Source organism: Saimiri boliviensis, chromosome 2 (genome assembly GCF_048565385.1).
Source record: "Saimiri boliviensis isolate mSaiBol1 chromosome 2, mSaiBol1.pri, whole genome shotgun sequence".
NCBI lineage: Eukaryota > Metazoa > Chordata > Mammalia > Primates > Cebidae > Saimiri > Saimiri boliviensis.
This window is the reverse complement of record NC_133450.1, coordinates 191483953-191510554: the sequence shown is the minus strand read 5'-3', so window position 1 is coordinate 191510554 and position 26602 is coordinate 191483953. Positions and strand designations below refer to the sequence as shown.

At 46.4% G+C, this 26602-nt stretch overlaps 1 protein-coding gene across 4 annotated transcripts in view; it reads left to right on the top strand.

Annotated features, from left to right (window-relative positions):
* Positions 1 to 1660: 1660 nt before the first annotated feature.
* Positions 1661 to 26602, top strand: part of TBC1D2 (TBC1 domain family member 2) — a 63685-nt gene continuing 38743 nt past the window's right edge. The window contains exons 1-3 of one of the 4 annotated variants that reach the window (XM_010350810.3): positions 1661 to 2969; positions 6244 to 6385; positions 14511 to 14646. In XM_010350810.3, the coding sequence (XP_010349112.1) occupies positions 2337 to 2969; positions 6244 to 6385; positions 14511 to 14646 (911 nt within the window). In that variant the 5' untranslated portion in view covers positions 1661 to 2336. Of the gene's footprint in view, positions 2970 to 6243; positions 6386 to 14510; positions 14647 to 22502; positions 22638 to 26602 lie in introns of those variants that run through there. The other 3 variants (XM_003940075.4, XM_010350811.3, XM_074395087.1) reach the window with 3 other exon arrangements.

Here is a 26602-nt window from a genome sequence, read left to right as displayed (position 1 = left end):
CGATCTCGGCTCACCGCAACCTCCGCCTCCTGGGTTCAGGCAATTCTCCTGTCTCAGCCTCCTGAGTAGCTGGGATTATAGGCACGCGCCACCATGCCCAGCTAATTTTTTGTATTTTTAGTAGAGACGGGGTTTCACCGTGTTGACCATGATGGTCTCGATCTCTTGACCTCGTGATCCACCTGCTTCGGCCTCCCAAAGTGCTGGGATTACAGGCTTGAGCCACCGCGCCCGGCCTTTTATTTTTTGTTATTTTCTAGCAAATCTTACAAAGGCTAAAAGTGATGTGTTAAAATCTCACATTGCAGTCTGGTAGTATTTCCCAGTTTTCAATGGTATGAATTCTGTATAATTTAGCATCTTCTTTGTGGCTTAATGCTTTCTGCCTTGAGGTGTACTTTATTGGTCGTTAATTACAGTTAACATTTATTAAGTATTATGTCCCACGGCCCAGGCATGGTGGCTCATGCCTGTAATTCCAGCACTTGGTGGGGGGGCCTAGATGGGTGGATCACCTGAGGTCAGGAGTTCGAGAACAGCCTGACCAACATGGTGAAACTCCGTCTCTACTAAAAATACAAAAATTGGGCTGGGAGCTGTGGCTCACACCTGTAATCCCAGCACTTTAGGAAGCCAAGGTGGACGGATCACGAGGTCAAGAGATGGAGACCATCCTGGCCAACATGGTGAAACCCTGTCTCTACTAAAAATACAAAAATTAGCTGGGTGTGGTAGCGCGCCTACTATTCCAGCTACTCTGGAGGCTGAGGTAGGAGAATCACTTGAACCCCGGAGGCGGAGGTTGCAGTGAGCTGAGATTGCGCTGTTGCACTCCAGCCTCAGGTGTTATTTTATTTAATTATCAAAGCAACTCTAAGGGTAGACAGGTGTGGATCCAGGTTTTGTGGGGATTGGAATTAAACAGTATGGAGGGCCTTCTGATTTAAAAAAAGAAATTACAAAATGATGAACACAAAATTAGGTACGACGATGTTTATTTAGAATGAGAAAATAAATTATAGCAAATGAAGAGCTCTCTGGCATTTAGGAGAAATGCTTCCTGGCTGCAACTTCCCACCTGTTAAGACCACAAATCCCAACGACCCATGCAAGTGAGTATCAATTTCATTAGCTTCACTGTAAAGTTGTCTGGCGGCGAGTTGGGGGTGGGTGGGAAGAAGTGTTATTATCTCCATTTTTAGAATGAGTAAATCACTCAATATTGCATAGTAGGAATCTGAAAACTATACAATAGAAAATTATGCAAACAGAGCCCTCGCCTTCACCCCTAACCAGCTTCTCGTCAATATCGCTGAGTGCGCTCGAGGGTCTCGTTAATAAAGGCTGAGGGGAAGACGCTGAAGTAAGACGAGGAGCTAAACAAAGGGCAAGAGAAAGACGGAATTGGGCTCCGCAGCCCTAATGCAGAAATGGCCTTAGACAGGAGGGAAGGGGAGAAGTTTAAGGGGAGACAGGTAAAATGAGGCAGCAGCTGAACGAGTTAGTCAAACCCTAAATTCTGTATTTACAAAACGGCCGGGCGCGGTGGCTCTAGCCTGTAATTCCAGCACTTTGGGAGGCGGAGGCAGGGGAATCGCTTGAGTCCAGGACTTCAAGACCACCCCCCGCCTCTACAAAATAAATAACTAAATAAAAATTTTAAACAGCCGGGTGTGGTTTTGCGCAGCTCTGAGCCCAGCTACTAGGGAGACTGAGGCGGGAGCCTGCGCAGTGAGCTCTGAGCGCGCCGCCGCACTCCAGCCTGGGTGACAGAGCCGGAGTGTCTCTGAAAATAGTGATAGCAATAACAAGATATAAATAAACGATTGTTTATTTGTACCGCACCCAACTACGCCGCAGGAGTGGCACTGGGTTTCCGCAGCGCAGCGGCCGCCCCTGGGCGCCCCAAGCAAAACGACCAGCGCTGTCAGGAGGCGAGTGGGAGCCAGGACAGAATGCTGGGGAGGCCACCGCGGTCAGGCGAGGGACAAGAGGGCCGTGCGCTGCGTCACCGAGGAGGCCGAAGGAACCGCCGGCAAGAAGAAGGGCAGACAGAGCTCCGGAGCCGCGGGGCCTGGGTGGCACCGGAATAGGGCCCTCCCAGCGGCGTTCCTTTCAGCCAATGGCCGCCTGATGCGCCGTCCGACGGTGTCCCGCGCGGCACCGGGAGAGAACAAGCGGCCCATCCGGTGTAAGAAAGCACCATCTTTCTAGGTGACTCTGCGAACTACCAGGAAAGTGTACTCAGGGACAGGCTTCTGTGCCCGCGGTTAACCTAACTCGGTGCCACCAGGTCTCTAACCTAAAGCCAGGCAGCATGGCTGCCCTCAGTAAAGATGGCTGACAGGCGCGGAGAAAAAGCCGGAAGCAGCCGGGCCCTGGGGGGAGTCAACACCGGGCTGCGGGGGCGTGGCCAGCCGCCTTTCGAGGCGCACGCGCGGCTCCCTGTCCTGACTCTGTGGCGTCCTGGGGGCGGGTTCGCAGCCGGCTCCGTCCCCGCCCAGGTGTCTCCCTCTGGGAAGGTGTCCACCGGGTCTCCGAAATTTGTCCCTGGAGGCCCCGCGGATCCGTCGTCCCTCCGCGGTCTCCGGCTGGCAGCGATGGAGGGCGCCGGGGAGAACGCCTCTGAGTCCAGCTCCTCCGTCCCCGGGTCCGAAGAGTCTGCCAGGGACCCACAGGTGCTGCCTCTGGAGGAAGAATTGGGGGGCTGCGCCGGGTCCCTGGAGGCGGTCCCCAAGAAACTCTGTGGGTATTTAAGTAAGTTCGGCGGCAAAGGGCCCATCCGGGGCTGGAAATCCCGCTGGTTCTTCTACGACGAAAGGAAATGTCAGCTGTATTACTCGCGGACCGCGCAGGATGCTAATCCCTTGGACAGCATCGACCTCTCCAGTGCCGTGTTTGACTGCAAGGCGGACGCTGAGGAGGGGATCTTCGAAATCGAGACTCCTAGCCGGGTTATTACCCTGAAGGTAAGTTCCTGGAAGGACTTTCTCCTTCCCAGCCGCGTGAGTTCCCCTTTTCTCAGGGCACGGCTGGGCGCGAGTGTGCGGTGGGACACAGTGAGTTGACGAACTGTCGTCACCGACGTGTTCTAGGAAGTTTGTGCTTTCCAAAGTGCATTCACACCCATTTCCTAATTGGATTCCCACAAGGCAGGGAGGACAGACCCATTTTACGGATCAAGAAGCTGAGTCAGAGGGAGATGAAGGGACTGGGTCGTGTATCTAGAGTGAAGTAGCTTGGAATCCTGTAGTCTTTCTACCTCTCAGTGCTGAATCAAAACTTACTTTTGGGTGTGCCTGACGATGCAATTACCTTAACTTCCTTACCTGGGACCTAAGTAAGTCAAAATATGGTCTTTGCAATCCTCTGTCAATGCCAGGATTCTGATATCCTTTTCTTGATGTTTTGGCCAAGGGCAGTGAATGCTGAGAAGAGTTTGACAGGGATTAGGAAGATAAACACAGGTTTCACTGATCAGCCTAGATTCTCGGCAGGTCTAAACCTGTTTTCCTATCAGCCACAAGGAGTAGGTTTTGTTTTATCATCATGTTTAATTGACAAAGCCTAAAGCAGTAGAAAAGCCACATTCTTTGAGATTAGATGGGCTTGGATTCAAATTGTATATTTGCTACCTACTAGCTGTGTGACCCTGGACAAGTTACTTAACCTCTCAGAACCTAGGTGGTTTGTAAGCATTTGACACATCACAGGCATGTAAAAATTGTTAAATTAATTTCGTCAACTAGAATACAGCCTGGTACCTAGTGGGGTACTTAATAATTTTTTTGTTGAATAAACATACATGCACACACAAGGTGATGGAACCAAGGTCAGAGTGCCCATGTCAAGAGGAAGTGTCCCATAACTTAATTGGAAAGACAAATCTGGGCTAAGTGTTCTATGGACATCAGAGAGGAATGTGCCAGGAGATAGCCTTTCCCACCCCACCCCCATCTTTCCACCCCTCCAACCCCACCTCCAGCTAAGTGGGTATATATGGATGCCTGCGGATTCAGTTCTCCTTTACTGACTGGGCTTGGCTGGTGACCAGGCTGGGGGACTTTGTTAAAATACTGAAACTCAGGAATCCCTGGCCAGGGGAGGCATTTTCAAGGTCATGTGGTTCCTGGGTCTGTATGTCTCTTCCACAGGTTGACTGCTGTATACAAGGTCTCCAACACATGGTCTTTATAATACTATTCCGTTGGTCCTGGCTCTGCGCGAGGCTCTGGGATATGAAGCTAAAGCACCCCTGCCCCTAGTTCTCAAACAGCTTAAAATCTGGTGGGAGAGACTGACAGAGAAACTGGCATGCACCCTAAGATGTTCTGTAGAGACACTGCAATAAGTCTGCAAGAAGGTGTGGTGACAGGAGTTGTCAGTTCCACTGAATAGAAGGAGCTAGCCAGAGAGGCATCTGGAGGAGGAACATAACCGAGGCTTGAAAGAAGAAATAGGTGTTTGGCAAGCAGACAAGAGGTAGAAAGGTATTCCAGGCCAAGAGAGCACCGTGGGCAAAGGTAGGAAACCATGATACAGCCCTGAGTGTCCAGGCAGATCGCACAAACCAGAGAGGCCCAAAGGATACAGTTGAAGAGCAGAGGCCGGAGGGTGGGGCATTGGCAAGTTATGCCAAGTAGCAAAAGCCCAGACTGGCTATTAGGTAGAGAAGAAACTAGGGAAATGGCAAGGCTGGTAATCAGGAGAGAGTGACAGCTGAACCAGAGCTGTAGCTGTGGGGAGGGGGACAATGGAGGTGGCTCGGGATAGTAGGGAAGTAGAATGGGAGAGATGTTGGGAGTGGCTGGGATAACTGGCTGACTGCCTGGTTGGATCAGTCACTGACAGGAGGGAACTCAGGATGAAGAGCCATGGAACATCCAGGTGTATGTCCCCTGCAGGAGACTCTCAAGTTCCAAAAGGACAGGGACCATGTGTGTTGCCTCACCTCTGTATTCAGTGCCTAACACTATCTCTGACACACATGTCAGTGCTCAGTATACCCTGGTCAAATGAATTAATAAAATGGGGTATTTGGGTTTGGCTGGGGTTCATCAGCGTTAAGGTCATGGTGAAGACCTGGGAGGTGCTGCGGTTTCTCTGGGAGAGTGTGTGGAAAGATAACACTGGTGGGCATCATTTATCTTACTGATACCTGCATGAGAGCCTGAAGGTCTCTCTCTTTCACAGTCGCCCCCGGCAGAGTGCACACCAGTGAACCCTTGCAACAGGGAGCTTGCAGCTGTTGCCATATAGCCTGCTGCTGTTCTCATGAGGCCTTGATTGCAGGCAGCTCTTGAGATTCCCATCCATGCCTGTGAGCTGTCCATCTTCTGCAGCCCACCTCAAATGATCTCAGGCCTTCTTTACGAAGCCACCAATCTCCTGGCCATAAAATTTAACTTCTAGACCAGGGTTCTGGTCTGCAAGTAGGAGGCCTGGGTTCTGGGACCAGCTCTACCACCACATGCCTGGGCGACTTCACCTCCCTAGTTTCTCCATCTGTAGAAAGGGCTGCTGCTCACTCCTGCCTTGCCTCCCTCCTAGAGAATCCAGCGAGTTATTGGATGTGAAAGCATGTGTTTGGACCAGCCAGTGCTGGGAGACTGATGACCAGCATTTACCATGAACTTGTTTGGAGGGCCAGAGCACCTGGAAGGTGCCACCATGCCATCAACAATGTGCATGTGGCTTTCTAGTTCCCATTCATATTCATGATACCAGTCCATCGCCAAGGCAAGAAGGGTTAACCCCATTCCACAAAAGGCAGCAAAGACTTGGAGATGTCACACAGGTGAGATACCATCTCACCTGGGAGATGATGATAGTACCAGGACCCCACCCAAATCAGAATTCAGTGCACCTCCCCTCTCTCACAGTACCTCCAAATTCTTCTCTCAGAGTGAGCACAGTTTTAGCACCTACTGTGTGTCAGATACTGTGTGATACCCTTGTCTCATTGCATCCTCATTGTCCTATGCAATGAGTGTTATTGTCACCATAGTACAGATGAGGAAACTGAGGCCCAGAGAAGCTAAGGATCTGAGTGGGAGACCAGAGCCTGATGATTTTCTGTGGCCAGGAAGCATGTGGTATTTCAGAGACAGGGACATACCTACAGTGACCTTTTTTTTCTGGGAAAGAGAGCATTCCTAAGCCCCCCACGACCTTCCCCTCTTCCCACACCCAGTGCCACCCTGTAGACACAGGGCCTTGCCAACTAATCCTTGTGCTTCTCAGGCCGCCACCAAGCAAGTGATGCTGTACTGGCTGCAGCAGCTGCAGATGAAGCGCTGGGAGTTCCACAACAGCCCGCCGCCACCTCCTGCTGCCCCTGACGCCGCCCTGGCTGGGAATGGGCCCGCCCTGCACCTCGAGCTAGGTACCCAATGGACTGCCCGCCTGCCCACACACCCAGGGTTCTCATGATTAAGCCTTTACCTTCCTGCTGGGAATGAGAGGGAGTAGCCCTCTGCTAAGGAAGCAGAGAGCCAGGGATCTGACTCAAGATTAGTTAGGGCAAGAATTGGGGCTGAGGCCAGTCTGCCTGGGTTCAGATCCTAGTCCTGTCTGATTTTAGGCAAGTTGTTTAACCTTTCTGAGCTTGTTTCCTTCCCCATAAAATGAGGTTTATAAATCATTCCTGCTTCTTAGGGATTTTATGAGGATTAAATGAATTCATACACCTAAAATGGTTAGAACAGTGCCTGCGTGTGGTCAGAGCCCAATACATGTTAGCTACTATGATGGTGACCAGTATGGAAGGCCTCAAGAAATGAAAGTTTCACAGAGTTGCCGTGAGGAGGGTTAATGAGAAAATGCAGTGTTGTAGATTTGTGTTGAGTTGGGTAGATCAGTGATTTTTATCGTTGGTGTTTCCATAAGATAGGATCCTTCCCCCGCAGATGACTCACAAATGAAGTTTCCTGATCCCAAATCCTGGATCCTCCCAACGTGGAGAAGTCTGTGAGATCACACCCTGCCACCCTCATGCTGCAGCCAGGAACGTGATTGGCAGGTTTTAGGATTGGTATGGACCACCTAACAGCTACCCCTGCAAGAACACGGAAAATCAGGTCCCAGCACAAAGCCACAGAGTGTCTAAAGTGCTTCATGTACAGTTGACAGGGAGGCCAAATAGGCAAGGGCAGGACTTGTTACCGGGTACCTCCTGGACCTCTGTACCTGGGTGCCGTGCATGTCCAAAGCTGAGTGTGTCTCTTCTGACCCTTCTCCCCCTTTCCCTTCCCTCCCTTTGGTAGATTTTCCCCCATGTCCCACTAAGAGTTGCCCTCCACCCTTCCTCAGTTTCACCCAGTGAGTCCAGTCAATCACTGTGATGGCCATTTTTGCCCTCTGATCCACACATCAGACCCAGGCCTTTCTCACTGCCACCACCCAGGTCAGACCTCATCTCTCAAAATCACAGCGGCCTCCTCTCCAGTGTCCCTGTGTGCAGGCCTGTGCCAGAACCCATCCCTCTCTCTGCATCCTGAGTGAGCTTTCTTAAGTGAAAACCTGAACCTGTCACTACCATCCACAGCCACCTATCACCCAATTCCTGTGCTCGGCACCCAGGGCCCATCCCTCCTGATCTAACCTCTGCCTGCTCCCCCAGTTCCCTCCTTGGGCTTGATGTTTCAGCAGAGTCTCTGCTCTCTCTCCTTTGTCTGGCAAATTCTTGCTTGTTCTCTATGGCCAAGCTCCAGCATTGCCTCCTCCTCTTGCCAGCCGCCTCCTGGAAGCTTTCTCAGACTTCGCCAGCTGGATTCTCTCTGGGCCCTCAACGCTTTTTTCAGACATTTCAAGGGATATCTGTTCCATTGTGTTCTATTAATAATTACCCCGTCCTTGTTCATCTGCACCTGCTAGTCCTTAAGGGTGGGACCCTTTTTTTGTTGTTGCCTGTGTTACCTCCCTGATGACCTGCCTGGCACATTGGATATTTGTGGAGTGAATACACTAAACTTTATGATTAAATGAGGAAAGAAATGTAAACCCCTGGCTGGGCGCGGTAGCTCACGCCTGTAATCCAAGCACTTTGGAGGCCAAGGCGGGTGGATCCCCTGAGGTCGGGAGTTCAAGACCCGCCTGACCAACATGGTGAAACCCCATCTTAAAAAAAAAAGAAAAAAAAAGTCGGACGTGGTGGCTCTGTAATCCTAGCACTTCGGGAGACTGAGGTGGGTGGATCACCTGAGGTCAGGAGTTCAAGACCAGCCTGACCATCATGGTGAAACCCCATCTTTAAAAATAAATAAATAAATAAATAAATAAATAAAATGTAAATTCCTTAGCATAACTTCAAGCACATAGTAAGTGCTCAATACATGGCAGTCATCCTAATAATACTGTGATTCTGTGTGTACTTGACTGTGTATACAACACACCCATGCTGTTACTATCATAATAGTATATACACACACATATATGTGTGTGTATGCATATACACATATATGCTAGTACTGTTATAATAACTGTTCCTTTTATTCTTTTTTTTTTTTGAGACGGAGTTTCGCTCTTGTTACCCAGGCTGGAGTGCAATGGCGCGATCTCGGCTCACCGCAACCTCTGCCTCCTGGGTTCAGGCAATTCTCCTGCCTCAGCCTCCTGAGTAGCTGGGATTACAGGCACACGCCACCATGCCCAGCTAATTTTTTGTATTTTTAGTAGAGACGGGGTTTCACCATGTTGACCAGGATGGTCTCGATCTCTTGACCTCGTGATCCACCCGCCTCGGCCTCCCAAAGTGCTGGGATTACAGGCTTGAGCCACCGCGCACGGCCCTTTTATTCTTAATAATCATTAGGCATTTCTTTGGAATTTCTTTTGAAGGGTGTCCTTGTTTCTTCATTCTCCTCCAGTCCCCCCCACCCCCCAATCTGCCAGGGAGCCAGGCAGTCCTGGCTTTGCAGAATACTGTGGCCTAAATTGATGCTGCTGCAAAGGTCAGCCTCAGACTAGATACCCGGAGAAACCTTTGCAATAATAGAAATACTGTGTGTTTTGAACTGAAATGTGAAGCAGCAGATTATGGAAGCATGGCTCTGGGATCCTCAGCCCTCTTCTGCTGTGGTGAACCTGTTGCAGGTTCTTTATTTCTGTGGCTTTGCTTGCACACAGTGGGCCTCTTCTAGGCCAGCCCCTGCTATGGGCATTGGAGAAAGGGATGGAGGTGCTGTGATGACCTGGGTCTCCATCTCCTGAGGAGGACGCTGCCTAACATTCAGGAAGCAGGGATCTGAGCTGCTCTTCTTGAAGCCTTTCCTTGCCTTGCAGCAAGCCTACACTCTCCTCCCAGACCCTGCAGAAAGACGTTTCTGGTGTCGGGCAAGTCAGCAAGGCCTGGATTAGCCACGTGGAGCAGCCTGCCCCACCTTGCCAGCTTCCAGCCTTCCTGAGGAAGCAGGGGCCCACTTCTGGGTCATTGAAAACCTCCTGACCCATGTGTGACTTTGAGTCAGAGACTCCTGGTAAAAAGTGTCTCATCACTGCTCTTGAGCCATCTGCAAGGCATGTTCTCTCCTGCTTTTAAGCATTTACAGTTTTATGTTATACTTAACCTAAACAATGGTCTCTGCAGAGCCAAGAAGGATCAAAGGGAACCCAAGAGATTTATAATAAGAATAGCAGGTTGCCACAGTAAGCTACAGTTCACAAAGGACCTGTATAAATGTGTACCTTCATGAAATGTGCCTGCTGTCCCAACATTTTACATGCATCATCTTATTTAATCCTCACAACAATTTTATAGGGTAGTTGGTACTATTTTCATTTCATAGACCAGGAAACTAAGGCTCAAAGAGGTCAAGAGACCTGTCCTAGGTCATGTAGTAAGAAAATGTCAGTGCTGAAATTCAAACCCTAGGCTCCCGACTCATAACCTGCCCTCCCGAAGCTGAGGGACAGCCAGGCATCTGTCCAGGGCCCTCTAGGGAGGCCGGGACCTCCTGGGTCAGGCCCTGTTTTTGTCTAGGCAGTGACTTCTTCCCACTGGTGGTGGGGCAACCCTCAGAGCTCATGCAAAAGGAGAATTACAAATAAATGCTTTTGAAAATTCTCTGCAATCACTCATGGAGGGCATTTCTCCAGGGTGCCCCCGACCAGAGCCTCATTGATTCTGCCTCCTGCGGGAAGTGCTGGTCTCTGTTGTGGCATCAGCATCATGTGCCTTGCACACGCCTTTGCACTGGGAGCTTGTGTCTTCATGGGCAACTCCTGTCTTAGATGATCTGTTTGTTAGAAAGGCTGCTCTGATAAGCCACATGGTTTAGTGGGAAAAGCAAAAGTGAGGACTGCGTTTGAGTCTATAACTATGTCACCTGCTAGCTTTGACCTTGGCCATAAAACTCACCCTCTCTGAGTTGCTATTTCCTTATTGGCAAAACCCAACAGTGATTAAAAAAAAAAAAAACAACCCAGGACTTGGATCTTTGTAGTCTCAGAGTTGACCTGGGGCCACAGGTGGCTCTTACAGGAAAACATGCATTAGCAGTTAGGGAAGTACTTGCTAAGACACCAAAAAAAATCTTAGAAAAACTAAGTTTTTTTGGTTTGCTTTGAAGGAGAATAAGATGGTTAAAGTATTGATCAATAAGAAAATTTTATTTATTTTGAGTCAGCTTAGAGTCTGGCTTAAAGGCTACTTCGAAAGATGTGAGTCCATAATATGGGGCTTTATGCCTTTCTAAACATTTTTGTGTACTTTAACTCTGAAGGAGACAAGGTAGAGAGTATTATTCTTATTTTTCTTTGATTCTTTGTTGTTGTTGTTGTTGAGACGGAGTTTTGCTCTTTTTGCCCTGGCTGGTATGCAGTGGCGCTATCTCAGCTCACTGCAACCTCAACCTTCCAGGATCAAGCAATTCTCCTGCTTTGGCCTCTCAGGTAGCTAGGATTACAGGCACTTGCCACCACACCTGGCTAATTTTGTATTTTTAGTAGAGACAGAGTTTCTCCCTGTTGGTCAGGCTGGTCTCAAACTCCCAACCTCAGGTGATCCGCCTGCCTCGGCCTCCCAGAGTGCTGGGATTACAGGCATTAGCCACAATTCTCGGCCTCTTGTTTTTTTTTTTTTTTTTTTTTTTTTTTTTTTTTTTTAATACAACCACCAATCTTCACAAAATAATTTTAATACTTTGTGCCTGGGCTAGCAGCATCTTGCACTGTGACATTCCTATACAGACATAAGCATTTTATCCAAGTACAAATGTTAAAAGCAGAGTAACTTAAGCATTGTATACAGAAAGGTATATAGACACTGTAGGTTGTCTTCTTGAATCATTTTTGCTGCATAGTAAATTGCAATTACATGTCAGTATAATGTTACTGATCTAGAGAATACACTTTGAACTGTGAGGTATGGCAACTCCCTATGAGAGAGAGCTAACATGTAAACCTGAATATTTTGAGTGATTTTTGTTTTAGCTGCCACAGATGGGAAAGACAAAAAAAAAAAATCCAGCATTCAAAGACCCTAGAAACTTACTTTTCTAATCAATTTTTTCACAAATGGTCTTTCAGTACTTATCAGCTATTTTCTAGCATTCCCTTATTGGAGCACTCGTGAATGAAGAAGGAAAGAAAATACTGAGGTGAAGCTATGTTTGTTATGGGATTATGGATTCAACCAGTTATTAAAAAAAGAAAAAATCCGTGATTTGCAAACAGGTTACGGCACCCTCCCCACAGAAACAGGGCTCAGCTTGGGGTCCTCCACCCAAAGCCAGATTCGGTTTTTCAGCCTCTTGCTCAAACCCCCAGGGGCTCTGGTTTCCATCGTGATGAGATCCAGCCATTTACCTACACCCTCTTCTATTTGACCTTCCCCACCCCATCTCCCCTGCCTTCCTCCTGCAAACTCAGCTCTGGGTCTGAAGCCCCTTACTGTTGCCTGTATACTCTGCACAGAAAGATCCTTCCTGGCCCTTCTGCAGGTCCAAATCAAATCCAGTCCCTAAGGCCCAGCTGCAGTGCCCCTCCTCCAGGAAGTTTTCCCTGACCTGGATTGGAAAGACTCTGTCTCCACCTTCCAGAGCTGCCCTTACCCCAGCACCCGGGCTTCCCCATGTGTGCCTTTCTTCCTTCCTGGCTCCTTAGGCTGGGAGTTTCTGCTTTGATTCATCTCACTTTCTCCAGCCCCACTTGCAAGCCTCAGGGTAAACACCCAGTCCATATTTGGTGAGAGGATTAATTGAAGAGAGGACCTCAAAGAGGTGGATTTGAAGAGTGCAAGTACTGTCTATCCTGCCAGATCTGATGGAGCCTGTTAGGAATTTACAAATATACTGTCTGTTGTTGTTTGAATTATTGTAAAGTTTCTTAACTAGATTGAACAGCTGTCCCAGCCCCCATCATTATATTTAATATTTTTATACCTACACCCTTTTTGCAGATATAGTGCAAAAGCAATTCTCTACTCCTAAATATTTCAGTCTCCCAGTAAGAGGGCTCCAAGCGGAAAGTCTCAGGGCCTATCTCATCAAGCTCATACCACCCCATAAGTGGTCCTGGCTCTTTTCCCCTTCTCTAGCACTCAAAGTTAATTTCTAAATATTTCACCTCCTCTCTTATACTTCAGATAATTTTCTTAGCCTTGAAAGCTTGCTTAGCATTAAACATTTTGAAGTCGCTCGCTGTAGAAGAATCATTGTTTAAACAGCACATTTGGAAGACTAAAAAAAAGAACTATAATCCTGTCACACAGAGGTAGCCAGTATTGACCTTATGTTATGGCCTCCTGCCTGCCTTTTATTTAAACATGTTTCAGATCATATATATATATATATATTTTTTTTTTTTTTTTTTTTGAGACGGAGTTTCACTCTCGTTACCCAGGCTGGAGTGCAATGGCACGATCTCGGCTCACCGCAACCTCTGCCTCCTGGGTTCAGGCAATTCTCCTGCCTCAGCCTCCTGAGTAGCTGGGATTACAGGCACGTGCCACCATGCCCAGCTAATTTTTTCTTGTATTTTTAGTAGAGACGGGGTTTCACCATGTTGACCAGGATGGTCTCGATCTCTTGACCTTGGGATCCACCCGCCTCGGCCTCCCAAAGTGCTGGGATTACAGGCTTGAGCCACCGCGCCCAGCCTCAGATCATATAATACTATAAAATGTCCTACTAATTTTTTTTTGATACCCAGTAGTGTGACCCTAATATTTGCCTATGTTTTAAAATCTCTTTATAAAAATCTAATTTTGACAAATACTCATTTTTCTGTTTATAAGTAATTTTTTTCCAAAAATTTTGGAAAAAGTAAAAAAACAATGAGAATAACCTTCTCACTTCAGATCCCATCATGCAGCTCAAACCACTGTTAAGATTGTGGAGTATATTTCTTTTTTTTTTTTTTTTTGAGACGGAGTTTCTCTCTTGTTACCCAGGCTGGAGTGCAATGGCACGATCTCGGCTCACCGCAACCTCCGCCTCCTGGGTTCAGGCAATTCTCCTGTCTCAGCCTCCTGAGTAGCTGGGATTACAGGCATGCACCATCATGGCCAGCTAATTTTTTGTATTTTTAGTAGAGACGGGGTTTCACTTTGTTGACCAGGATGGTCTCGATCTCCTGACCTTGTGATCTACCCGCCTCGGCCTCCCAAAGTGCTAGGATTACAGGCTTGAGCCACCGCGCCCGGCCGGAGTATATTTCTTTGAGACTTTTTCTGTACAATTGAGATAATACTATAAGCCCAATTGGTTTTTGTTTGATTGTTTGTTTTGAGACAGGGTCTTGCTCTGTTGCCCAGGCTGGAGTGCAGTGGTGCCATCTCAGCTCACTGCATCCTCTACCACCTGGGCTCAAGCAATCCACCCACTTCAGCCTCCAGAGTAGCGGGGACTACAGGCACGAACCACCACACCCGGCTAATTTTTCTGTTTTTTGTAGAGATGGGGTTTTGCCATGTTGCCCGGGTTGGTCTCGAACTTTCAGCTCAAGTGACCCCCCCCGACCTCGGCCTCCCAAAGTGGTGGGATTATAGGTGTGAGCCACAGCACCCAGCCCTCCAATTTTTTTTTTAATCTGACTTTTTCCACTTAATAATATATTCCATACAGCTTTCCCTGTGTGTAAGTATTTAGTCACATCATTTTAAATGATTAATATTCTGTTGCATGAAGACATTCTGATATACTTAACCTATTCCAGGTTTCTAGATCTTTTCCAACTTGAGGCTTATGTGACAATGCTGGAATGAACCTCTTAGCACATAAAGTTTTGTCTGCATTTCCATCTTTAGGATGCACTCTCAGATGTAGAATTAACTGTAGGTCTGCATATTTTTAAAGGGTTTGCAGGAGGGCTATACCAACAAAATGCATCATTTTACTGGCTGCAGGGCATTTTGTGAAAAGCCTCTTTTGCTGCTTTCAACCTACCTTCTCCCTGCAACTCTCCAACTCCAGCCCGTTCCCAGTCAGGGCTGCACCCATAGCTTCCCACCTGACCAGTCTTTCCAAGGGCAGTGCCCCTAGCTGATTGATTTCCCTTTTCTTTCTTCCCAGGGCAAGAAGAGGCAGAGGAGGAGGAGTTCCTGTGCCCTGTGAAAACACCCACTGGGCTGGTGGGCGAGGCAGCTGCCTTGCAGCCTTTCCCTGCCCTTCAGAATATTTCCCTCAAGCACCTGGGAACAGAAATACAGTAAGTGCAGGTAGCCCATTCAGTGGAGCTTGACCCGCTGTGATTCCCCTGCAGGGAAGTGGGCCTGGGGAAAGGGTTATGGGCTTTATTTTCAATTAATCACTTCATCACTTTTAAGTATTACATCTGGCCAGGTGTGGTGGCTCATGCCTGTAATCCCATCACTTTGGGAGGCTAAGGCCAGCAGATCACTGGAGGTCAGGAGTTCAAGACCAGCCTGGCCACCATGGCGAAACCCCATCTCTACGAAAAATACAAAAGTTAGCCCAGCATGGTGGTAGGAGCCTATAATCCCAGCTATTTGGGAGGTTGAGGCAGGAGAATCGCTTGAACCCAGGAGGCAGAGGTTGCAGTGAGCCAAGATTGTGCCACTCTTCTCCAGCCTGGGTGACAACAGTGAGACTCCGTCTCAAAAAAAAAAAAAAAAAAAAAACCTTCATTGTTCTGATTGGAAAAGTAGTATACATTCATTGTAGGAAATCAGAAACATCTGGAAAGGTATAAAAAATTACCCACTAGATGAGGTGGCTCACAGTCCCAGCGACTAGGAAGGCTAAAGCAGGAGGATCACTTGGTTATAAATAAATTTTTTTTTTTTTGGAGACAGTTTCGTTCTTGTCTCCCAGGTTAGAGTGCAATGGGGTAATCTCGGCTCACTGCAACCTCGGCCTCTCAGGTTCAAGCAATTCTCCTGCCTCAGCCTCCCAAGTAGCTGTGATTACAGGTGGCTGCCACCACACCCGCTAATTTTTGTATTTTTAGTAGAGACGGGGTTTCACCATCTTGGCCAGGCTGGTCTCAAACTCCTGACCTCAGGTGATCCACCTGCCTTGGCCTCCCAAAGTGCTGGGATTGCAGACATGAGTCACTGAGCCTGGCCAATAAAGTATTTTCAAAATTATCCATAATCTCATCACCCAGACAAATATTCTTAGCATTTGGTATATCTCTTACCTCTACATTTTCTATATACATATTACATAATTGAGATCATATTGAATGTGATACAGTGATGGTTTCACAAATGTCTATACATGTCAAAAGCATCAAATTACTCATTTTTAACATGTGCAATTTATTGTGTCAATCATATCTCAACCACTTTTTTAAATAATGTAATATATATGTATATATATATGCACATACACACATGTGCGCACACACGCACACACCTTACTATTGTCAGGCTTTGGTTTAGATAATTTCTAAGAAGGTAGCAGTATGGACCAGCTGTGGTGATTCATGCCTGTAATCCCAACACTTTGGGAGGTCAAGATAGGAGGATCACTTTAGGCCAGGAGTTCAAAACTAGCCTGGGTAACATGGTGAGACCCTGCCACCACAAAAAGTAAAATAAGAAGTTAGTCAAGCATAGCGACATGTGCCTATAATCCCAGCTACCTGGGAGGCTGAGGTAGGGGGATCACTTAAGCCCAGGAAGTCAAGGCTGCGGTAAGCCATGATTATAATACCACTGCATCCTAGCCTGAGCAACAGAGTGAGACCCTGTCTCAAAATAAATAAATAAATAAATAAATAAAAGGCAGCAGTGTGGCCTGGGCTTTGGAAGCAAACTGCCTGGGTTTGTATCCTGGCTCTACCAGTCATGGCTGTGCTGCTGTTGACAAGTTGTTTCTCAGTGCTTTGCTTACCTTGTTAATAAATGTAAATACAATAGCACTTGCCTTATAAGCTCAGCATGGTAAATAAATGGGTTAATGCATGCAGACTGCTTTAGAACTGTGCTTGGCAGTCTTAAGCATGCAATACATGTTAGCTGCTGCTGCCATTGTTACTCTAGTCGAAGGACTCTTGGCTCACCATAACCTCCGCCTCCCGGGTTCAAGCGATTCTTCTGTTTCAGCCTCCCGAGCAGCTGGGATTACAGGCATGTGCCACCACACCTGGCTAATTTTGTAATTTTAGTAGAGACAGGGTTTCTCCATGTTGATCAGGCTGGTCTCGAACTCCCGACCTCAGGTGATCCACCCACCTCAGCCTCCCAAAATGCTGGGATTATAGGCGTGAGCCACCACACCCAGCGGAGAAGCAAGTTTTAGGGAAAAGAAGATGAGTGTTCTTGGGGGTCTGCTGGCTGGAGTTAGAGCTACCCCACAGGCATTTGGATGGAATGACCTGGAGCCCAGGAGAGAGACCTAAGTGAGCAGATATGGAGGGCACCCTGCAGGAGGTGACCTGTTGGGAGGAGCTGCAGGGAACTGGGTGCATTGGGAGCATGCTGAGGTAGAGAGGGGGCCTGAGAAGTCCAACTGTCCAGCCAGCATGCACCCAGGGCAGTCTCGCCAAGATTAAACTGAGCCTATGCCTGATAGACGCCACAGCAGCAGAAGTGGAACATAGAAAATGCAAAGACCTTTGGTTCAATTCATTCACTTAAGAGGACGGTGGGAGAAAAAAAAAAAAAAGCAAAGACCAAGAAAGGAAGGAAGTTTCAAAGGATCAGAGAGCAACTTCCCTCCTGTAACCTGGTATAGCCCACAGAAAATGCCAGGCTACTTTGCAAGAGAAGTGCCCTGGGCTGCTAAGAGCCCCAGACAACTTGGTGAGATCAGAGCTGCCTTTGTGCCCTACACCCCTTTGCTCTGGCTGGTCTTGGAGCTTGCTGTTTGTGCTCCCATGTGCCCATGTCGTAATCAGGGGAGGGGATAGGGAGCTTCCTGAGCACTGCACTATGTTAGGTACTTTATGCTCTCGAGTTGTCTGGATAAACCTGTGAAGTGGTATCATCACATGGTTACATTCTCAAACCATGGGGTTAGACATCCAGGGCTGCTGGATTTACACCCACTACTTGTTCTGTGGTTTTGGTTACTTACCTTCTTTGAATCTGTTTTCCTCTCTGTCCAATGGGGATGATAATAGTACTTAACTTTATTGGTCTTGGGAGGATTAAATGAGTGGAAGGCATCATTAGAACTTGAGCCATGGAAGGGGCCATCCAGTGTTCATTATGGATATGTTCATCATCCCCATTGCAGATGAGGAAACTGTGGCTCAGGGAGTAGAAGGAAACTTCCCCAGCTTATTAAAGGGAATCAATGAAAAATGCAAAGCTAACAAACTTAACGGTAAAAGACTGAATATTTTCTCCCTAAAATCAGGAATAAGACAAGGATGTTCACTCTGGCTGTTTTTAGTCAACATTGTTCTGGAGGCTTTAGTCAGGCCAGTTAGGCAAGAACATGAAATTAGGCATCCAGGTTGGGAAGGAAAAAAATAAAACTATCTTTATTTACAGTTGACATGATTTTTGTATACAGAAAATCCTAAGGAAAAACTATTCAGCAAGGTTGCAGGATTCAAGATCAATATAGAAATATCAGTTGTATTTCTATACCCCTGTAGTGAACAGTCCAAAATAAAATTAAGAAACATTCCATCCACAATATTAGAAAAAGAATTACATATTTAGGAATAAATTTGACAAAAGTGATGCAAAATGTATGCTCTGAAAACACCAAACCTTGCTTAAAAAAAAAAAAAAGGCTTAAAGAGCTGGAAAGATATCTCATGTTCATTGATCAAAAGACTTAATACTGCTAGGCTTCCAGGTCCATCCTGCAGACCCTGGGCAAAGCAATGGATAAAAGGAGTACTCTGGGCTAGGTGCGGTGGCTCACACCTGTAATCCCAGCACTTTGGGAGGCCAAAGCGGTTAGATCACAAGGTCAAGAGATCAAGACCGTCCTGGTCAACATGGTGAAACCCCGTCTCTACTAAGAATACAAAAATGAGCTGGGCATGATGTCCCACGCCTGTAGTCCCAGATACTCGGGAGGCTGAGGCAGGAGAATTGCTTGAACCCGGGAGACGGAGGTTGTGGTGAGCCAAGATCGCGCCATTGCACTCCAGCCTGTGTAACAAGAGGGAAACTCCGTCTCAAAAAAAAAAAAAAAAAAAAAAAAAAAAAAAAAAAAAGTTGGGGGGAGTACTCTGACACAGGCATGCAGTGTAAGAGCAGCTAGGAGTCTGCCAGGCTCTGGTGGCCGAGTTGCAGCAGCCCCGAAAAGCTGGAGCTCACTGCAACCTCTGCCTCCTGGGTTCAAGCAGTCCTCTGCCTCAGCCTCCCACGTAGCTGAAATTACTACCACACCCAGCTAACTTTTGCATTTTTAGTAAAGATGGGGATTTACCATGTTGACCAGGGTAGTCTCGAACTCCTGACCTCAGATCTGCCTGCTTGGCCTCCCAAATGAGGTGCCACACCCAGCTGAACTGTACACTTTAAATAGGTGAATTGTATGATTTGTGATTTCTGTTTCAATAAGGCTGTGTGTGTTTGATTGGAACATGTAGGTCCTTTCGGGAAAGGGCAGGAGAAGAATGAGCAAATCTTGAGCTATGATTATGTTCCTGACCATCATGTTCTGCACTTATGTGAATTACCTCATTTAATTTGTGGAAGGAGACAGCCTTGATTTCTCAGTAAAGGGAAGGCACCTTTTAACAATCAGGGTCTTTACAAGTTCAGCAAATTATCACCCGAGGATTCGTTAGTTTGAACAATGTTTAGCCTCTTCTGTTTTGGTAGTCATATATTTCTATTTATTCAGCAATCACTTCAGAAACTTTACTCTGCATATTTAACTTTAAGTCTTAAAACTGAGAAAAGTATCTCTGCTTTTCTCTTAAACAACCATAAGGACATCAAAACTTCCATGAAACCAAGTCTTCCTTATGTTTTATTGTCGCCCAATCTTTTAGCTCTGTCTTGGTTCACTCCCCTAATTAAACATTATTTGTTTGTTTGTTTGTTTACGGTAGATGTTTGCTTAGATTTTTCCTCATGTTTTCCGATTTCTTTGCTTATAGTTCCTTCTTGCATGCAGAATTTCCTATGGGGATCTTTTTTTTTTTTTCTTCCTCAAGAACTTCCTCTAGAAGTTCCTTTAGTGGAGAGATGTTGGTAGTAAACTCAGTTTTTTTCTTTGAAGAAGTATTTCACTTTCACTCTTGACAGTTATTCAGGGAATACAATTCTCAGCACATCGACTATCTTATTCTGGTGTCTTCTTGCTTCTGTTTTTGCTCTAGTGAAGTTGGCTAATGGTCTAGTTGTCATTCTTTTGCAAATCACCTGTCTGGCTACTTTAAAAGTGGAATTCTCTTTGTCTTTGACATGGATTCTTCTTAATTTTTCCTGCTTGGGGTAGGTGTGGAGTAGAATACAGAGGCCAGAAATAAATCAAATCTGAAGATTCCTATTAGCCGTTGTCTCTTTATTTCCTCTCCCCGTTTTCTTTGTTCTTTCCTTAGCAAGCTCTGATTAAACATATATTAAAACCCATGGTGCTCCCCATGCGGTCTAAGAACCAACAGCATCAGCATCACCTGCGGGGCCTATTACAAATGTAAATTCTTCACCCCAGGCCTACTGAATTAACTTCTCTGTGGGTGGGACCAAGAATCTCTCTCTCTTTTTTTTTTTTTTTCTTTCTTTTGAGACGGAGTTTCGCTCTTGTTACCCAGGCTGGAGTGCAATGGTGCGATCTCGGCTCACCACAACCTCCGCCTCCTGGGTTCAGGCAATTCTCCTGCCTCAGCCTCCTGAGTCGCTGGGACTACAGGCATGCGCCACCATGCCCAGCTAATTTTTTGTATTTTTTTTTTTTTTTTTTTTTTGGAGACAGAGTTTCGCCCTTGTTACCCAGGCTGGAGTGCAATGGCGCGATCTCGGCTCACCGCAACCTCCGCCTCCTGGGCTCAGGCAATTCTCCTGCCTCAGCCTCCTGAGTAGCTGGGATTACAGGCACGTGCCACCATGCCCAGCTAATTTTTTGCACTTTTAGTAGAGACGGGGTTTCACCATGTTGACCAGGATGGTCTCGATCTCTCGACCTCATGATCCACCCGCCTCGGCCTCCCAAAGTGCTGGGATTACAGGCTTGAGCCACCGCGCCCGGCAATTTTTTGTATTTTTAGTAGAGACGGGGTTTCACCATGTTGACCAGGATGGTCTCGATCTCTTGACCTCGTGATCCACCCGCCTCGGCCTCCCAAAGTGCTGGGATTACAGGCTTGAGCCACTGCGCCGGGCAAGAATCTCTTTTTAACATGATCTCCTGGTATTCTTTTTTTTTTTTTTTTTTTTTGAGACGGAGTTTCGCTCTTGTTACCCAGGCTGGAGTGCAATGGCGCGATCTCGGCTCACCGCAACCTCCGCCTCCTGGGTTCAGGCAGTTCTCCTGCCTCAGCCTCCTGAGTAGCTGGGATTACAGGCACGCGCCACCATGCCCAGCTAATTTTTTTGTATTTTTTTTAGTAGAGACGGGGTTTCACCATGTTGACCGGGATGGTCTCGATCTCTTGACCTCGTGATCCACCCGCCTCAGCCTCCCAAAGTGCTGGGATTACAGGCTTGAGCCACCGCGCCCGGCCGATCTCCTGGTATTCTTAAGCACACTAAAGTTTGAGAAACACCATACAGTTAAACTATTTCATTCTACTCTCTGTATCTCTTAACCTCTCTGTCATATTTGCTATATCTAATTCTTTGCTGACTGCTGGGTAATTTATTTATTAAAGATCTTTCAGTTCACCAAATTTTCCCATTACTTATGTCTAATCTTCTGTTTAATCATTGGGTTTTATAGTTATATAAAATATATATATATATTGCATTTTACATTTTTATGAATTTCTTTCTCAAGTATGCCTCGTTTTGTAGTCCTTGTTCTGTGATTCCATGTTGTACTTCTTAGTTTAATATAGTTATTTTATAATCACGAATAACGCCAATATTTGAAGTGTTTGTAGCTTCATAATTCCAGTATTTGAAGTCGTGATTATGTTGTTTGCTGTTGTTCTGCCTTTCATTCATGGCGTCTTGTTTCCTGGTGTGTTTAGTAATGTTATATTAACAGCTAGAGAGCCTTCACCCAGAATTTCCTTGTGTCAATTTTGCCAACAGGCATTTTTTTAAAAAACCTATCTCTTCACAGAAGGTATGGGCCTTTAAGAAGCCCAGCTTTATGTAGGTATCTTTGGGCACAAAGTGAGAATTCAGATACCTACATAAAGCTGGGGCTCTTGGAGGTCCATACCCTCTGTGGATTCAATAATTTGGGTCCAAGACCTTATTTTCTTTCCTCCCTTGCAGCTGAGGCTCTAGGTATCTGGACTCTATTCTGTGCAAGCTCATGTCCTTGTTAATCTTCACCCTAATAATGCTGCAAACAAACCACTTCTAGATTCAATGTCATAATAACAAGCATTTGTTTTTTACACATCTAGGTTCAGCTGATCTAGGCTAGGTTCATCTGGTCTTGGCTTCAAGCTGTTGGTAGGATCTAGGTTGACTACATGTGTTTCTCATCTTCCATGGACCAGCAGCTACCCGAGGCATGTTCTTCCTATGATGAAAAGCAGGAGTGCTAGGCAAGCCTTACATACAAGCGCACTTTAATGCTATGTTTACGCCATATCTGCTAACATCTGTTGACCAGAGGAAGTCGTGGCCACACCCAGAGTTGAGAAGCAGAGGAGAAATAAGCTGCTCCCGTGGGAGTGCAGAGAAGGGAGGAGATATTTACTAAACAGTAATGTAATCTACATGTTTCTTATCTTCCTCATTACTTCCCACTTGAGTTCCATATCCTTTTTCATGTTTATTTCCTGGGTTTCCCTTTCTTTCCTTCGCCTTAAACTAGATCTTTTAAAAGTATGTTTTGGTATTCGTGGCTTAAGAGGTTTTTTTGGAGAAATTTGTCCACTACATTGCTAGAAGTATGTATTGTATATAGGGATTATGTAACAAAGCCAGGTTTCCAACACAGGTCTATAGACTTTGACTTCCTCTTTTTTTTTTTTTTTTTTTTTTTTTTTTTGAGGGGAGTCTTGCTCTGTTACCCAGGCTGGAGTGCAGTGGCATGATCTCGGCTCACTGCAACCTCTGCCTCCCAAGTTCAAGTGATTGTCCTGCCTCAGCCTCCCGGGTAGCTGAGATGACAGTTGCATGCCACCACACTCAGGTAATTTTTTGTATTTTTAGTAGAGAAGGGTTTTCACTATGTTGGTCAGGCTGGCCTCAAACTCTGGAGATCTAATGATCCACCCGCCCCAGCCTCCCAAAGTTCTGGGATTATGGGCATGAGTCACCGCGCCTGGCTGTGACTTTGTCTTTTTTGACCACATTATAGCTTCCATTTAAGTAAATGCCCTCCTGGTAGAGTGTTTTTCAAACTGTTAGCCACAACCACAGTAAAAACATACATTTTTCTGTCATAGCTCTCTATGTTTTTCACAAAGTACTAATGCTCGCTAAGTGGAGTACACTCTATTAAAGCAAAGCCTGACTTTTTTTATTTTATTTTTTTTTTGAGGCAGAGTCTTGCTCTGTTGCCCAGGCTAGAGTGCAGTGGCGTGACCTCCACTCACTGCAACCTCTGCCTCCCCGATTCAGGTGACATTAGCAACTCTTGTGCCTCAGTCTCCCAAGAAGCTGAGATTACAGATGTGAGCCAGTGCGCCTGGCTAACTTTTATTTTTAGTAGAGATGGAGTTTCACTATGTTGACCAGGCTGGTCTCAAGTTCCTGGCCTCAAACAATCTGCCTGCCTCACCCTCCCAAGGTGCTGAGATTACAGGCATGAGCCACTGCACCTGGTGAAAGTGACATTCCTGACAGGTTTTATACACACACATATATACACGTATTGACTGGCATGCTTTAAATTCATAAACGCTTTTGAGAAATTGTCATTTCCCAAGCCTATAAAAAGTATGTTGAATGAGGGAAAAAAATAGATGGAAGTAATGATCTACACAGATACAAAGCATGCTTTAGTTCCTCCCATATCCCCAATGCTATTTGGTGATAAAGCCTTTCTGCCCATGGATGCCACCGAAGAAGCATCATTAAAGTCTGTCTTCTCCCTGCTGTCATGTCTAAGTCAGAGTCTCCTAAAGAGCTCGAACAGCTGAGGAAGCTCTTCATTGGAGAGTTGAGCTTTGAAACAACCGATGAGAGCCTGAGGAGCCATTCTGAGCAATGGGGAATGCTCACAGACTGTGTGGTCGTGAGAGATCCAAATGCCAAGCACTCCAGGGACTTTGGGTTTGTCATATATGCCACTGTGGAGGAGTTGGATGCAGCCATGAACGCAAGGCCACACATGGTAGATGGAAGAGTTGTGGAACCAAAGAGAGCTATCTCGAGAAGATTCTCAAACACCAGGTGTCCACTTAACTGTGAAAAAGATATTTGTTGGTAGCATTAAAGAAGACACTGAAGAACATCACCTAAGAGATTATTTTGAACAGTATGAAAAAATTGAGGTGATTGAAATCATGACTGAGCGAGGCAGTGGCAAGAAAAGGGGCCTTCCCTTTGTAACCTTGGACAACCGTGACTCTGTGGAAAGGTTGTCATTCAGAAATACCACACTGTGAATGGCCACAGCTGTGAAGTTAGGAAAGCCCTGTTAAAGCAAGAGATGGCGAGTGCTTCATCCAGCCAAAGAGGTCAGAGTGGCTCTGGAAACTTTGGTGGTGGTCGTGGAAGGAGTTTTAGTGGGAATGACAACTTGGTCATGGAGGAAACTTCAGTGGTCATGGTAGCTTTAGTGGCAGCTGTGGTGGTAGTGGATATGGTGGCAGTGGGCATGGCTATAAAGGATTTAGTAATGATGGTGGTTATGGAGGAGGCAGCCCTGGTTACTCTGGAGGCAGCAGAGGTTATGGAAGTGGTGGACAGGGTTATAGAAACCAGTGCAGTGGCTATGGTGGGAGTGGCAGCTATGACAGCTATCACAATGGAGGCAGAGCTGCCTTTGGCAGTGGTAGTGGAAGCAATTTTGGAGGTGGTAGAAGCTACAATGATTTTGACAATTACAACAGTCAGTCTTCAAATTTTGGACCCGTGAAGTGGGGGAAACTTTGGAGACAGAAGCTCTGGCTCCTATGGTGGTGGAGGCCAGTACTTTGCCAGACCACAAAACCAAGATGGCTATGGCGGTTCCAGTAGCAGCAGTAGCTATGGCAGTGGCAGAAGATTTTAATTAGGAAACAAAGCTTAGTAGGAGAGGAGAGCCAGAGAAGTGACAGGGAAGTGACAGGTTACAATAGATTTGTGAACTCAGCCAAGCACAGTGGAGGCAGGGCGTAGCTGCTATAAAGAAGACATGATTTAGACAAGTACTCCTGTATATGGGCAAAAACTTGAGGACCATATTTGTGACTAATTGTATAACAGGTTATTTTAGTTTCTTTTCTTTGGAAAAGAAAAGTTTTAATGTAGATTTTTTTTTTTCATCATTGCTGTTGATTGCTAAATGTTTTAGTCTGATCCTGACAATTTCTTGGGGTTAGAAAGGACTATATTTTGGGTCGGGCATGGTGGCTCACACCTGTAATCCTAGCACTTTGGGAGGCTGAGGCGGGTGAATCACCTGAGGTCAAGAGTTCAAGACCAGCCTAACCAATGTGGTGAAACCCCATCTTAAAACAAAAACAAAAACAAAACAAAAAGAGAAAGGACTGTATTTTGGGAAATACGTTAGAGAAACAGACAATAATTCTAGGATTATAGTCAAGAGGGACTGGAAGACTTCAGGAGATGCTTCAGCTTCTAGATTTTGAATGTTGAATAAGTCACGAAGTGTGATACCTATATTATCCTTTTCTTTGCAAAAAATTGAATAGTAGCACATTTCTTTATCCTGAATAGCAGACATTCACTTTTTAAATTAGCTGTTTCTCATCCAAGGCATTAGGAAGATAGTCTCTCTCTCTCTCTCTCTCTCTCTCTCTCTCTCTCTCTCTCTCTCTCTCTCTCTCTCGTTTCCAAGTACTAGCCCTGGAATTCCTTGTAATTCTGATTTATCTAGGTTAGGTAGCTCATTTCTGGAGGCCTCTGTCTTTTCACAATCCGCAGCATCCGGTATGTAAACAGTAGCATTGACGCCTCTGCAATACAGTTCCTACATGCTCCGAAACTGGGGTTGTCCTCCTGTGTCCCAGATCTTTACTGTTATGTTACCTTTAGTTACTTTCCTCGTGTCGAAGCTCACTGTGGGTATCATGTTTTCACTAAATTGACCTGATGCAGTGATATATACGAAAGTGGTCTTGCCCAAGTCCTGCAGCCCCACAAGTGTCATTTCTGTCTCCTGCTTCCAAAAGAGCAGACAGAACCAGTACAGAAGGCAGGAGATGAGTGCCAGCATAATGGTCACTTGGAGAGAGGATAGATGGGAGGATGGATGGGAGGGCGGGCAAGCAGAGGCAAAGATGACTTCCACAGATATTGGAGAGAGATCCAAGATGGCTGATCACTAGCAGCTCGGGATTGTAGCTCCCAGTGAAAACGCAAAGAACGAGAGGACGCCACACCTTCACATGAATTTTTGTTGCTCACGCACCGGGAGATTCCAGGGGAGGAACCCCACGGGTCGCCAGTGCGACTCTTGTGACCGGCGAGGCGGTTTTGCCGGCGCCTCGGAGCATCGGTTCTTGGTGCAGAGTCAGAAAAGCACCATCAATCTTAACGCCGCTGATTTGGTCGGCGCAGTGGGATTCTCAGATTTTGGCGCTGAGAATCAATAAGTTGGACGTCCACTCAGAAACCCAGTTACAAAGACGGTAATTATAAAGACCACAGATGGATAAATCTACAACGAAGGGAAGAAAACAGCCAAAAAAGGCTGAGAATACCCAAGATCAGAACGCCTCTCCCTCAGCAGGGGATCACAGTTCCTCATCAGCAACGGAACAAGGCTTGATGGAGAACGAGTGTGTTCCAATTACAGAAGCAGGCTTCAAAACGTGGATGATAAGAAACTCCTGTGAATTAAAAGAACTTGTGCTAACACAATCTAAAGAAACACATGAGCCAGCCTTGGCCTGGACCCCCCAACAGTTCTTTGGGACCCCCAGCACAGGTGCAGCACAGGTGGACATAGGCAGGTGGCAGCAGCCCTGATCGTTTCTATTTCAT